This window comes from Buteo buteo, chromosome 7 (genome assembly GCF_964188355.1).
Source record: "Buteo buteo chromosome 7, bButBut1.hap1.1, whole genome shotgun sequence".
Lineage (NCBI taxonomy): Eukaryota > Metazoa > Chordata > Aves > Accipitriformes > Accipitridae > Buteo > Buteo buteo.
The window spans coordinates 34,703,037-34,717,253 of record NC_134177.1 but is presented as its reverse complement, the minus strand read 5'-3'; the positions used below and the strand labels follow the sequence as shown (position 1 = coordinate 34,717,253).

General features: G+C 49.0%; 1 protein-coding gene across 1 annotated transcript in view; it reads left to right on the top strand.

Annotated features, from left to right (window-relative positions):
* The window catches only part of STX1A (syntaxin 1A), a 114,216-nt gene that overhangs the window by 2,402 nt on the left and 97,597 nt on the right, over positions 1–14,217 (top strand). The window contains exons 4-8 of the mRNA XM_075032345.1: positions 1,984–2,053; positions 3,156–3,263; positions 4,586–4,719; positions 5,466–5,562; positions 7,727–7,764. Of these exons, the coding sequence (XP_074888446.1) occupies positions 1,984–2,053; positions 3,156–3,263; positions 4,586–4,719; positions 5,466–5,562; positions 7,727–7,764 (447 nt within the window). The remainder of the gene's footprint in view (positions 1–1,983; positions 2,054–3,155; positions 3,264–4,585; positions 4,720–5,465; positions 5,563–7,726; positions 7,765–14,217) is intronic.

Sequence of the window (14,217 nt, the reverse complement as noted above, 5' to 3'; positions counted from 1 at the left end):
CAGATATATTCAGCAAAGGTCCTGATTTGAGAGCTTGTGGTGGGTTGACCCTGGCTGAACGCCAGGTGCCCACCAAAGCCGTTCTATCACTCCCCCCTCCTCAGCTGGACAGGGGAGAGAAAATATGTGACAAAGGGCTTGTGGGTCGAGATAAGGACAGGAGAGATCACTCACCAGTTACCGTCACGGGCAAAACAGACTCAGCTTGGGGAAAATTAACTCAATTTATTACCAATCAACCAGAGTAGGGTAATGAGAAATAAAACCAAATCTCAAAACACCTTCCCTCCACCCCTCCCTTCCCGGGCACAACTTCACTCCCGGATTCTCTACCTAGTGAGAATTCGTCCCCCTAGTGGTGCAGGGGGACGGGGAATGGGGTTTATGGTCAGTTCATCACACGTTATTTTCTGCTGCTTCATCATCCTCAGGGCAGGACTCATCACACTCTTTCCCTGCTCCAGCGTGGGGTCCCTCCCACGGGAGACAGTCTTCCACCAACTTCTCCAACGTGGGTCCTTCCCATGGGCTGCAGTTCTTCATGAACTGCTCCAGCATGGATCCCTTCCACAGGCTGCAGTTCTTCATGAACTGCTCCAGCATGGGTCCTTTCCACGACATGCAGTCCTTCAGGAGCACACTGCTCCAGCATGGGCTTCCCACGGGGTCACAAGTCCTGCCAGAAAACCTGCTCCAGCGTGGGCTCCTCTCTCCACAGATCTTCAGGTCCTGCCAGGAGCCTGCTCCAGCACGGGCTTCCCACGGGGTCACAGCCTCCTTCGGGCACCCACCTGCTCCAGCGTGGGGTCCTCCATGGGCTGCAGGTGGAGATCTGCTCCACCGTGGACCTCCCTGGGCTGCAGGGGGACAGCCTGCCTCACCATGGTCTTCATCATGGGCTGCAGGGGAATCTCTGCTCCAGCGCCTGGAGCATCTCCTCCCCCTCCTTCTTCACTGACCTTGGTGTCGGCAGGGTTGTTTCTCTTACATGTTCTCTCTCTCCGGCTGCCATTTCTGTCTGTCCCAGCAACTTTTTTTTCCTTCTTAAAAATGTTATCACAGAGGCATTACCACTATTGCTGGTTGGCTCGACCTTGGCCAGTGGCGAGTCCGTCTTAGAGCCAGCTGGTATGGGCTCTGTTGGACACAGGGGAAACTTCCAGCAGCTTCTTACAGAGGCCACCCCTGTAACCCCCCCCCTCCCTACCAAAACCTTGCCACGCAAAGCCAATACAGAGCTCCTTTCAAGGGCAGAGCCTGTTTAGGATTCTCCTCATTCTAGTTATACTTGCCATTTTTCAGGGTGCCACTGTGTCCAAATAAAACTAGGCAAACCAAAACTGCTTCAAAGCAGTTTCTGGAACCTCACTTTTTTCTTCCTTCTGGCTGATTGATTGCCTTTGGAGCTTTGATTTTTGTATTCTCAAATGCTCAGAGTTAATGAAGCATTGTTCTCACTTGCCTGGGGCAGGAATGCACACAGTCTCTAAATTGATTTCTCAAAATGAACCCCTCCTCCTATCTGGGAGGTTGGTTCCATTGCTGTCTCCAACTCCTCTCTTACAAAATCTGAATTTTATCAAATTTTTAATGTCATTTGTGTGAGCTAGTTTGCATATTACAAAAATAATTATCATAAAACATTGCAGTAATACCATTGTATGAGGTATTTTGCTTGGCTCCTGTAAAGATTGTGGTGGTGTAGTAGCTACACAACTGGCTGAATTGTCATTTGAGGTGTGTTACTCTTTCACCTTTTTCATTCTTTTTAACAGCCTGTTCCATCAACATGGCACTTGGGAGTGTATGCAGGTCCATCATGCAGTCAGGTGTTTGTTAGTGTGATGTACTTGATCTTGTTTGGGTATCATTACCTCTTTTCCACCATTAGTTCTTTTCTCCCTGCTCTCTGTGCCCCCCTGCAATGCTAGTGGGTGAATTCTCTTGTCCAGGAATCTGATCTCTGTCCTGTTCCCTTTCTAGGATAATGTGGCATACTTCTGCTACCCCTTCACTTTGGAGATGTTTTTCACCCAAGGAGATGAATCGGAAGGTGTGTTCCCTTGTTCCTCTGAAATGTGAAACTCTGAAATCTTTTGATCGCAGTGTAGGCATCATGCTGTCTGGCATCTTGTTGGCCCCTCACCAAGATGAAAGGACAGACTTAAACAAAGGGAAAAGTTGCTCATTCAGCAAATGTTCACCCTGTCACCACACAACCTCTGGGCACATACTGTATTTGCCCTGCCCAGCAGTGCAATAGCATTTGTATGGACTCATTGATGTTGCCCTGCTTCCAGGCTGTAGCCAGCTTTATCCAATTGCAAAACTACTTGGATCTTAGCTTGTCTGTCTCAAAATCTCTGGCATGCTGGTCTGTGTTGCCATGCATGGTGTACTGTGTAGAGCCCTGGGACACTGCAGCTAAAGAAACTGGCAGCTTTTTTTGTACACAACTAAAACTCTCTGCTGAGTCTTACATTTGTAGACACACTCAATGACCTGTATACTCTTTGTATAGTTCATGTCACTTTGAATCTTCCAGCTCAATTTTAAGCTGGGCTTCTCTGCTGCCTGTTCCTGCTGCTTTACTATGCTACTGCTGCTTCCTCACCGACCCCATTACTCTTTGGATTGCAATTGCTAGGGACAGCTTTGCAGCATGCCTTGCCGTTTGAATCCAATGTATGCATTGGATTTGAGTATTCAACCAACACTAATGGATTTTCAGCCTAGAATAAACACGATGAGTTTGTTTCACTGTGGAAGAAAGAAATGCTTGGAGACCTGTAGGAGAATCCAAGTTAATAATTCTCCAGTAATGGTGGGAAAGGTCAGAGATAAAAAGGTTCCCCTGTTTGGCAGCAGATCATTCACAAAAGATTGTCTTGTCTGCTCAAAGATAATTGAGGAACCAGTTTGGACTTGCTCTCAAAACAAAGAGTTTTCCCAAATTTTTAACTTCTTTTCAATAATTCTCAAATCTGAGGGTTCAGCTTTTACAGGGGAAAATAATCACCCATACATCTAGGTTAAGTCATTGTAGAAGAAATACAGAGAGGACTTTCTACTAGTGGAGTTGGGCATTTAGGTTTTTTTTTTTTCTCTGTGATAGTCTCCCTCACAAAGCTGTGATCTGCTGCCCTTCCTTGCAGACAGTCTCCCTCAGTGGCCTGTTCTCTACTTTGAGGTCATCTCCCTGGATTTCTGGCAGAGGTACCGCATTGAAGGATATGGTTCCTTGGTGCTGCCAGCATCTCCAGGTAAAACATACTTGGGCCATTATGTTAGTTGTCTGGGAGAATGAGTTGAGTGATTCTCTTGGGAATGGATTCAGCTGGTCGTGGGGAGGCTTTGCCTTTGCATACTGAAGGGGATAGTTAGCTGTCTGTGGGTGTTTTAGGGTGGTTTTGAGGATTCCCGAGAAGGTAAACACACACACACTGACTATAAGGGAAAAAGCAAGCATTTTCATAACTACACACATGCGTTATGCTAAGGGTATCTTACAAAGCAAAAAAAAACTATTAACATACCCACCCAAGGGCTGTGAAGAAGATGAACCATCCATACGTTTCGTACATTCTTGTGCTGTCTTGCTCCGTGAGCTCAGCCCAGCAGTTGGTAAGTGCCAGCTTTACGTGGGTGTCCCCACGGAGGCAACGGTGACCTTGCCGTTCACTGGCCCGCTGCTCTTTGGAAAACCCCAGTATTTTATACATTTGTGGACGAGCAGGTGTCGACACTTGTGGCCAATGAGTGCTGAAATATGCCTTGATTGCAACATGGGGAGCCTACAGCACATGTGCCCTCTGGCCAGGTGCGCTGCACGTGCCATAGCCATCCCTTCTATTGGTTCATGGGCTCTGTACACACGGCATATTACCATAATCCATCAGTCATGTCCACTATGCTCTAACCAATAGCAGGACTTCTGCAAGGTAAGCAAAATTATGTGTGGTGTCTTGTATTCCTCCACTATTGCACGTACTACCTCCCCTAACATTGTTCAACCTCCTTATCCCCATGGTCAGCATTTCAAACAATAGACAATAAACTATCTGTTCCCTGTGCTGACTGCGGTTTTTAGTTATCTACTTCTTACTCAGTGTTCATCCACGTACCAAAATTCCATCTTTTAACCCTTCTGTACATAGTGGGGCAGCAAAGGATTTGGTGCATCCTGCACCATTCTGCCTTGTTGTTGAGCCACATCATGTGCTGCTGTCCTTGCTCCTTCAGTGGTTCCGTCACAAGATCTCATGTGATAAAGCTCTGGGATGATGCTGTATATCCATGTTTACAATAGCTGTAGCCCTCTCTGTCCCACATGGAATCTGAAGGTCACAACTATTCTGACACTCCCATGTAGTAAGGAGATGCTCCTCATGGGTACTTTCAACGCTGGGTTTGTGACTGTATGGGGCTGACTTATTGGGAAAATGTTACAGAGATACCATGCAGTGTTTCCATTTCCAGCCTACTGCAGTTTGGGTCAGCAGGTATCCATCTACCATGCTGTCCTTTGAGACTCTGAATAGATTGTTGGTCATAGCTGCTAAGCTATCCTATTGTCCTAGGTCAGGTCTCCACGTGCTCACCATCCCTACCTGGTGCCCTGTGGAGCTGGGGACACTCGCTGAGCTGAGGGGATTTTTCACTGGTGGATCTCCTGAGCTGGAGGACATAACCTACATCAGGATACCATCAACCTTCAAGGTGGGCTTAGCTGCAGGGCGTTGCTCTTGCTGGGAGATGGTAGATTATGCTCTCGGCTTCAGGTGTCTGTGGACAGCCTGGACCAGATTTGAACAAGGATGAGCTGGTGGTCCTGTCCTTCTGACTAAAGAATGTCTCCTTTGTGAGACTTGTGATCATGAACAGAGGAAGGGGCAAACGCTGAGGCAGAGGTCTCTGCCTTCTGACGTGTGTGCAGCTTAGAGAAGTGGGTGAACGTGGAGCAAAGCCTTGACTTACCGTTGCCTGTGCTGGCCCTGTCCAGGAAGTGTCTGTCAGGTCAGCATTTGTTACCAGCTATAGACTTCTTCCTGTGTTTTTGTAAGGAATCTGGGCTGGGCTGTGACTGGAACAGTTTCCCGAAGCCAGAAACCGATAGGTATGAGGCAGGCAGAAATTTCATGTTCTTAAGAAAGCTGCAGAGGTGCTTGCTGATGTAATGAGCAAGTTGATCTTAGTAGCAGCTTTGTGTGGGAATGCCTTGGTGCAGTTGTTGAAACCTTCCTCCAAGACTGCACTATCAGCTTGATAGTGTTTAGGTCCTGCCCCAAGCACAGCCTGGAACCATCTGCCCTCTTTCTGATCTCGTTTTCTGTGTGCAGTGGGAAAGGGAGAGACTGTGCTCACAGGAGTGAATGCTCATGGTGGGGCATGCTCATTTTCACTAGGGTCAGCTTGCTGCAGCAGGTTGCAGGCTGTGGTTACTCTAACTTGTACCATCTTTGCAGGGAGAGCGTCTGAGCTGCTTTGGTTTTCGCACAGAGATAACAGGGAGTGTCACGTTATGGCTTTACTGCCTGCAGCAGTCTAAGCAAGTGCAGCAAAGTGAGTACGAGCTCCATCTTGTGTGCTGTGCTTTAGCAGGCCTGACCTCCTATTGTACTTCTGTGCAGAGCCTTTCTGGAAACCAGTGCCCTGAGGCAGTGTGTGCAGAGTGTACTGGACTGGCTTGGAGGCTTTAGCCAGCACAGTTCTGTCTACAACGTTTTGGGTAGGGCTTTCAGTGTCATTGTCCTTGACTAGCCTTTGGCTCACTTTTGCCCCCTTTTTACAAAGTGGACAGGATATTTCAAGAGGATCCATTACTGTGGGGATAACTGTCCCCCTGTGAACTCCCTGAGTGCATAGCAGAGGTTAAATGTTCAGATCTGAGCTGGAAACTTCAGGAGGCATCAGCTCTCAGCAGGCAGGAGGGATAACCATGCTGTGAGGGCAAAGCCTAGGTTGGGCTGCCCAGTCTTGCCTGGCACTGAGCATAGCTTGTGGCACTGATGCACAGGCTCTATCTCTGATTCCATTATGCACAGAGCAAAGACAATGCTAGAAATAAGTGAAGAGAGCAGCAAGGACCAAGTGCTTTGTTGGTGGAACTTAGTAATAGGAAGTGAGACTCCTGCTCCAGGACAGCTGATGTTCAGTGGACAGACTCATCCCTTCCCTGAGGCTGTCTGGTGCATTCTGTCACCTGCTGTGTTGTAGAGGCTTTCCAGAGGGCACAGCGCCTGATGCAGGAAGCATGGGAGAGCCTTCCTCAAGACCTCATCAGCACCTCTGCCTCCAGTGTGCACCAGTCGCAGGAACCATGATTGACCACCTCCACGGCCTGGGAGCATTTAGCATCTTCTCTCTGACACAAGCTCCCGTTGTTCAGTAGAAGTCACAGTGCTGGTGCCTGGAAGCTTTCAAAGCCCTTCCTTTGTCGTTTTCCTTGGGTGGAGGAAGGAGTCTGTAACACATCCAGACCCAGAATCTTTGCATTTCCATGGGAACCTGTGGAAGGAGCACCATTTCTTCAAGGCATTTTGTTAACCAGGCCCTAACAATACAGCCAATTGTCCACATTTTTGCTAAGCAGACTAAAATACTGACATGGGACCTGTGACACCTTTAACACCTTTTCAGGAATTGAATAGTAAATGATTAGAAAAATTTCAAGAAAAGGGTTACATTCTGTATTGCCTTGTGTGTGCTCATGACATTTCTGGCTCTGCAGTGATGAGCAGGAGGACTCTTTGTTCAAGAATACAACTGAAAACTCACATTCCCCTTAGTTCATAGCAGAACTTTGGCTGCGGCTGGACAGTTTGCAGACAACGAGAGCAGATTATAACATTTGCACATCAGCTGAACTTCGAACTGTTCAAGCTGTTCATTTGAGCTACGGTTCATTGTTCCATCTCTGATTGCAGTACACTGCATTGCTTCCTGGGGAAGCATGTGTGTACCTAGTTTTTCCCAGTTTCTTCTGTTCTTTTCTCAGACATTTTTTTCCCCTGTTTTTGTTCCTGTCTTAAGTTCACACAAGCGAGGCTACCTGCAGACTGACAGTGCTGTGGTGATTTGTGCATGAGTCATATTTCCATGTGTTCTCCTCTGCTCCTAACACAAGGCATAGGAAGAAAAGTCTCGGGCTGAGATCATGCAGGTCTGAATGTGTCTGTAAAGTTAGAATTCACAGGCAGAATATGAAATAGGAATTGGCCTTCCTCCTTTTGCTCTGCACGTTCCTCCTTCACAGGGAACATGAGACTCATGGCTGCAGCAATGTGTGTGATTGTTAGAACATCCCCCTCTTCCCTGCTGCTCCGTTGTCTTCCTCACTCCCTTCTTGCCATTTTGATCCTGTCCCAGCCTTCACTGGGAAAACCAAACTCCTAGCTTTGTACCTCCTTCACCTTTGTTGTAATTCCTAGATCTGTTTGGCAGCTTGAATGTGTCTGGCAGTTTCAATTATGAAAGGATTGTTGCTCACCTTCCTCGCCTGCTACCCCTCCTTTTTGATGGAAGAGCGTGTATTAGATAGCATGGCCTGTTAAGCAGAGCACAGTGTCCTTGGCCTTGAGCTAGATGTTGTGTCTTGTGCATGAGTCAGTTCGCCACTTAGGCTTTTGATGTGATGGCTGTGAAGGCACACGCCCAGTTCTGGAGGAGCAGATTTGGGGTGTGTGCGCGCTATCATGGTCTTTACTGATCTAGTCACCTTTCACAGAGATTGACCCACTCAGTGCCCAGGATGAAAAGCGTTCAGTGAGTATGTAGCGCTTGCTATCTCTTTTTTTTATCATAATTCACGTCATGGCCCTTTATGTTTATTGCATGCTATCTAAGCAATACTTAATTTCCTTGTGGGTGTTTCTGTTGTGCTTGTCGCTAATAGCTGAATTGCATGTCTCTGAAACCCTTTTCAGGATTGAGCTACAAGGTCAAGAGAATATTCTTTTTATCAATAAAGTAACAAAACAGCTTTCTGATTGAGATGATGCCAAAGGCAGATCCTGTTAGAGAGTGGACTCTTCTGGTTATAAGATCAGGTTCCCAACTCGTGCTTGTTGCTCAGCACATTTTTATGGCAGGATTTGGTGTATTGAGTGTTGAGATTACACAGATGCACAATAAGGTTTACGTAATGATACTAGTTTTGCTAGTTAAAACTCTGAATAGTGTAAAATCTTACAGAAACTCAAGAGAGCAAAATTTGGAAATAAAATATTATTATAACCAAAGAAGTAATCCTTCCAAAGTAAGATATTGTTAGCAGTTTTTCACCTTCATACTTGCAGCCTCCTTTGCCTGACAGAACAAAATGGTGCTCATAAAAGGTGTTTTGGAGAAAGCCTTCAGCAAGTGTTCTTTGAATATGCCCTTTTATAAATGAAACTAGCAAATTTCCATATACATGTACATGTATGAAAATGTCACTGATCTTTTAATAAAAACTGGCATTTGGTGCAGGGCTTGTGCTCTGAGCTTGCTGAGGATCCCGGCCAGCTGGAATGGGGGTCATGCATCTACCAGCTATGCACAGATGAAATAGGAGGTGGCCCATGGGGACAGGCAGAAAGGGAGGCCAGTGATCTCCTGGGAGCTGTGAGGATTTGCCCTGTGCAAAAGTGTCCCTGCACTTTGCACCAGAGGGATGCCTTTGCAGTGAAGCTCAACAGGAGAAGGGAGAGGAAGGCGCAATTGTGGGTGCAAAAGAGCTTGGGACGGGAGGGCTCTAGTTAATAGGACAGTGGAGCCTGGCAGACTGGGCAATGCCGTGAACTGAAGATGGAGGGGGGCTGGAGGGCAGGAGGAGCCTGCAGCAGGCACAGACTAGGCAGTGCTTCAGACTCCTGGGGGGACCAGAGCGGGCCTAGCAGTGAGAGTCGGAGGTTGGTGCTGTCCCTGGTGCATGGCCAGCAGCTCTGACTATATCAGCTGCAGCAACGTAGCTGGGTTCTCTTAAGCTTTGTCAGGGCAGACTGGAGCTTGCGATCGTTTTTTGAGTGCCAGCTGAACTTCCAGCTGAACGGGCTGGAATCCTGCAACCTTACCAGTGATGTGGTCTGCATGGGGGCAGGAGCCAGCTGAAAGTCCCTAGGGGCCTTCCGGGCATCTCATTAAATAAACTATGCAAAGGGTAATTGCAGAAATGTTGGCTTGGTGGATGAAAAGGCTGTGGGCAGTTGGCAGGGCTTGCATGATGCAAATCAGCAGCCATTAGAAATTCCAGTGTAAATGTATCAGAAAAAGAAAAACTAGAAATGAGTCATTCACGTGACTGGGGGAGCAGCTTTCCACCAGAGAAGTCAGACCCCAGGAATGGGTTTCACTCTCAACTGAGGAAGATTTGGGCTGTGATGATAACTTCAAACTAGAGCCTTGCCAGCAAACCTCAAACACCTCTTTGGCTTGGTCCCATCCCAGTGCTTGTGATGAACTGGGGACACAGTGTTATTCTCCTGATGTGACTGCAGGGGACATTCTGGCCTGGGAGGGCGGGCTGTGCTGCCTGTCTTCCACGCTGCCGTCCCAGCAGCCAGAGGTTGTGCAGCCAAGAGGTGTGTTCGGGAAGGATGTTGGGCTGTGTGCGAAACAGAGCTGCAAGCTCTGGAGGAGAAGGAGCTGCAGCAGGCACGTGTCCTACAGAGATTTGTCTTGCCGCTGCATGGTGTGTGGGGAGGGAGAGGTGTGTTTTATCTACACTGTGGGGTTTAAGTGGTCATTATTAAACAACTACCAGAGGCTGCTTGTTGGCTCAATATATTTTAATTTTAGCCGCTGGGTTGGAGTATCAGAGGAAAGCTCCCTGCAGGCCCTCTCCTGGCAGTGAAGTGAAAGAGTGGGCTGCTTTGCCTTTCACACCCAGCTGCCTTTTTATTATGCTTATTGTCTACTCAAGGTGCAGCCTGTGTTCTCTAAAGTTCATGTCAGTATTTCAGTGCAAGGCAGAGTACAACTGACCTGAGCAAAATCACACTTCATTGGATCAGTCAAAAAATAAGTGTCTGTGTGCCCCTTTTCCTGCATTGAAATGATTGCTTTGGCTTGATTTAATTTCTCTCGCTGCTTTGGTTCGAGCAGGTTTTTAAAGTGAACCATAGTGCTGTGTAGACAAGGTACTTCCCTTTCTCTAGCATCTGTCAAGATCTTTTTCTAGAGTAACACAAAAACTCAGAAAGGACTGACAGAATCAGACTTTTCTATAATTTATTCACAAGTCCTTACATTTAAAAAAAAATATCTGACTTTCAAAACAGTTGGAAGGATTTCTGCAATGTATGAAAGAGCAACTTGTCTTGGAGGCGTGCAATTCCAGGTTGTTTCAAGCTTTCCAGATCTCAGAAAGAGGATTGGCCCTTTGGGTGGGTGGGAAAGGTGGATTTCCTGTGACTTAATCTGTCCTTGGAAAGCCAGAAAGGTCAAGCTGGCTATCAAGATCTAGTCCACTGCTTTCCTTCAGGCAACATCACCTTAGTCAAAGCCTGAGAGATGTTTATTCAACCTATTCTTTACATGAAGATGGAGACTAACAATCTTCCCTTCCAGATGGTTTTTGGGGTTTTTTTCTGTAGCAAATTTTCTTGTACAGAGCAATTGATGGTGGCAGCTTGTGCCTGAGCTGAGCAAAGCCTGTTGTCAGGCTGCTGTTGGAGGCGTGAGGAGGAGGGAGTGTGTGATTCCTGCCAGGTGGTTATTGTTTCTCTGGGGGGTTCCCATCCCACGCTGCCAGTGCCTGTGATATCTTGTTCTCTGCAGCTGGTCTCCTTGTGAGTGCTGTGATGCTCTCTTATGGCTCTGGAGATGGCATCAGGAGTCTGAGAGATCAGACAAGCTGTAGACCCAAGTGAACGGCCACTTTTCCTGCTGTGGCTGGAAACACCGAGCCCAGCTTGCTTCTCAACGCTTTGCTTGCAATGTCCAACGTTTTCCACCGCAGTTGTGCTTGCAAGGGCTGGATTCCCTCCCTCTTCCCCTTGGTCACCTCCCCTTCTCCATCCTTTCCCCTCTTCTGTCCCATTTTGACTTTTTCTTCTTTGTGTGCATGTCACACACAGACCTCTGTATGCATTTAGATCTGTGTGTTTAATTCTGGGTGTAGTTTAATCCTGGAGTAGTTTTGGCCCTGCTTTCTCTTTGCACCCAGCTATGCCCCTTGTCCCTCACTATTAGCACACAAGCCACTCCACTCCTTTTGTGCACCCTTGCAGCCCTTCACCCCATGAGAGGAGAGCTGAGCTGTGATACCCTGACACCAGCCTGTGCCATCCCTACCTTCCTGGGGCTCCTGGCCTCGCCAGGCACCCTGCATTGAGCAGAAACACCCTGAGATGGTGCAAGGTGTGCAGAACAGCTGGGTGGTGTGGATGCGGCATGCCCTGCAAACCCAGGCTGACCAAAACTGTAGCCTGGGGACAGAGCCTTCATGCACAGGGCACAGCTCTTCCCTTTTTTCCACAACCATCAGATGCCTTTCTTGGTGCCCTGCCTCAACCTCTGCGAGTCATAGCACAGTTTCCCTTCCCTCCTAATGTCATCTCCCTTCTTCACTGACGTCACCCGTTCCTACAGGGCTTGTCTGGACTCTTGGCCCACAGGCACTGTGGAGACAGGAGTCCTGTCCTCAGAAAAGCAATGGCAAAGCATCCTCTTGTCGCTTGGGCACATGAGATTGTAGGCTATATTAGCTTTTCAAAAGCAACTTTTTAATAACTGTTGGCATAGAGACAAGTGTTTGGAGTAGTCGCTGTTGGCATCTTCTCTGCTCCCCTAGCACGGGGAGAGGGAACCTACAGCTTGTCAGCTGGATCCGCTTGTGACTGGTCATATGTGCCTTTCCCTGCACCACTCCTCCCCTCCCCAGCATGTCCCTGTTGGCATGGGCACGAACAGGCAGCAGGGTGCTGGGCTGAGGCTCCCCATGCAGGGAGGTGGAGTGGCCCATCTTAATTAGCTAATCCCTGCCTTGCCTCTGAGATCCTGTCTCTCCCATGCCACGAGACTTGGCCTGTGTTCTTGGCACCGAGTAATACTCCCTGGCTCCGTCAGCACTGCTGTGCTCAGCGGCTCAGGTCTTTGCCCTCCCTAAACAGCTTTCCTGTCTATTCCTCGACATATTACTTCTGGCAGCTGCTCCAGGATCTCTGTCCCATGCCTCCAAAGGGAATAGTGTCCCTGAAGTGGCAGCAGTGGCTGCAAAATGAATGAACAGCTTCAGGTGGTTTCTGAGCTGCAGCCAAGCTGCAAGTCTTGCAGCCCCTGTTCCTGTGTCATGTGGAGCCGGGCTGAGCTCTGGATTTTGGTCATGTCCGCACTGTCAGTCTCACTCAGGGCCAAGGGCTTGCTTTACTCTGCATTTCTGGTGAGCATTAATTCTGCACCCCCTTGTTGTGCATGTCTGAGCTCTTCCTTCATTGGCAGTCATGGTCCGGTCTCTCCCAATGGAGGCAAGTCCTCAGAAACCTCAGGATGGATCCTAGATCAGCCGCAGATTTTACCAGCCATCCTCCTGCAACCTCCATTCAAAATACCTTTGTAATTTTTCATGTGTAAGTGGAGCATGTGTGACTCTGGGTTTTTGTGCTGCATTTTCTATTGCTGTCAGCTGCCTGACTCACCTGAAAGCTTGTAAATACAGCAAGTGCTGCAGACACAGGCACTGTTAAAGTGAAGTGTGTCTCTGACTTTTTTTTGCAGTCCCTGTTGCTTGCAGCATGAATGAAGAACTGTCTGAGCCTCCTCCACTTAGTCGCTGCATCTCCAGGGCTTTTGGGGAGCCTGTCTGCCTGCAGCTGCATCTCAGTTCTTGGGGTCAGAGGTTGCTCTGTTGTCTCAGCTCTTGCCACACAAGAAAGCTCCTGCAGCCCTCTCTAGTGCCCTGTATAAGATGGGTGGTGGCACCCAGCACTGGAGGGAGGGTGTGTGGACAGGGGCTGGCTGGAAGGGAGAGAGGACCTACAGTCCTCACTGGAGGTGAGAAGCTGTTGGGACTGGAAATGGGAAAGGCTGTCGTGCAGCGGCAGGGAGGTTTGCAAAGTGGGCATGCTGGCTTCCGTGGTACTCTGTGGAGCTTAGGAGAGGAGGAAAATATTTATTTGGGAGTCTCTTGATGAGACCTAGGTAGAAAGGGCACTTCAGATGGAGGCAGGGTGGTCCTGCTCAATGTCTGGCATGGAGGAAGGTGCTGACCTCTCTTGCTAGCAGGGGTCCCTGCTCTGGCAGCCTGATGTTAGTACTGGACATCTGCCTGGCATGCTGAGTAGCGGCAATGTGGAGAGAGCCAAGCCGTGGGGCCACAGCAGTGCCACGAGGGGACAGGCAGGATGAGCTGTTCAGCGTTAGCTCTAGCAGGGGAGGGGATGCTCCAGTGTGACAATAGACAAAAGCATGGTCAGACCCATCCACAGTCACAGCTGGGACAGCCAGAGCATAGTGCCCTGGCTCTGGTGAGAGGTGAGGATGGCGAGCTGGGTCTGGAGGGCCTCATTCTTCTCACCTGCCTTGGGGAAGGGTGAGCATGGAGAGCATGGGACACATGGAGCCATCCAAGGAATGGCCTCATCCCTCGGCAGGAGGCAGAGGTGTTTGGGGAGGTGGAGGCAGAGGCAGGGAGGTGAAACCTCATGGTGGGCAGTGGAGAGCTGAGCTGCTGCGATGTGGGAGGACACCAGACATGGGCTTTTCCTTGCTGTATTACGGTGGCTTTGTATATCCCTCCGTGGGTGAGACCATCGTTGGCATTAGACCACTTTGCAGCAACGAGGTCTTCTGTGCCTCCCACGTGGGAGTGTGGGTGAAGTGAGCCCTTGCCCTAGCAAGCTGCAGTAACTGCGTCCAGCACAAACATGAGAAACACTACAACAGCCGGCTGAGTCCAGGTAACCCATACAGCTGTGCCCAACACTTAAGCTCCACCAGCGAGACCTCTCCATGCAGTGAGACCCTGCTTCTGCACTCCCAGCTGAGGTGCCCACGGTTGTCCCTTGATATTGGAGCCCTTAAAAGGCACCTAGGTGGTGGTGGCCCAAAGACAGACCCAGATGCCTGTTCCACTTCTTACTGTGCGAGAAGCTGGTTTTCGAGCTAATATGCCTATGTGATGGGAGCAGGAGCTTCGAATCCTCTGGGAGGAAAGCTGGTCCCTTCCCCTGCAGGAACCCTTGACCCACATGGTCCCAGCTCCCCACAGAAGCCAGCGGGCAGCAGCATGCTGGAGGA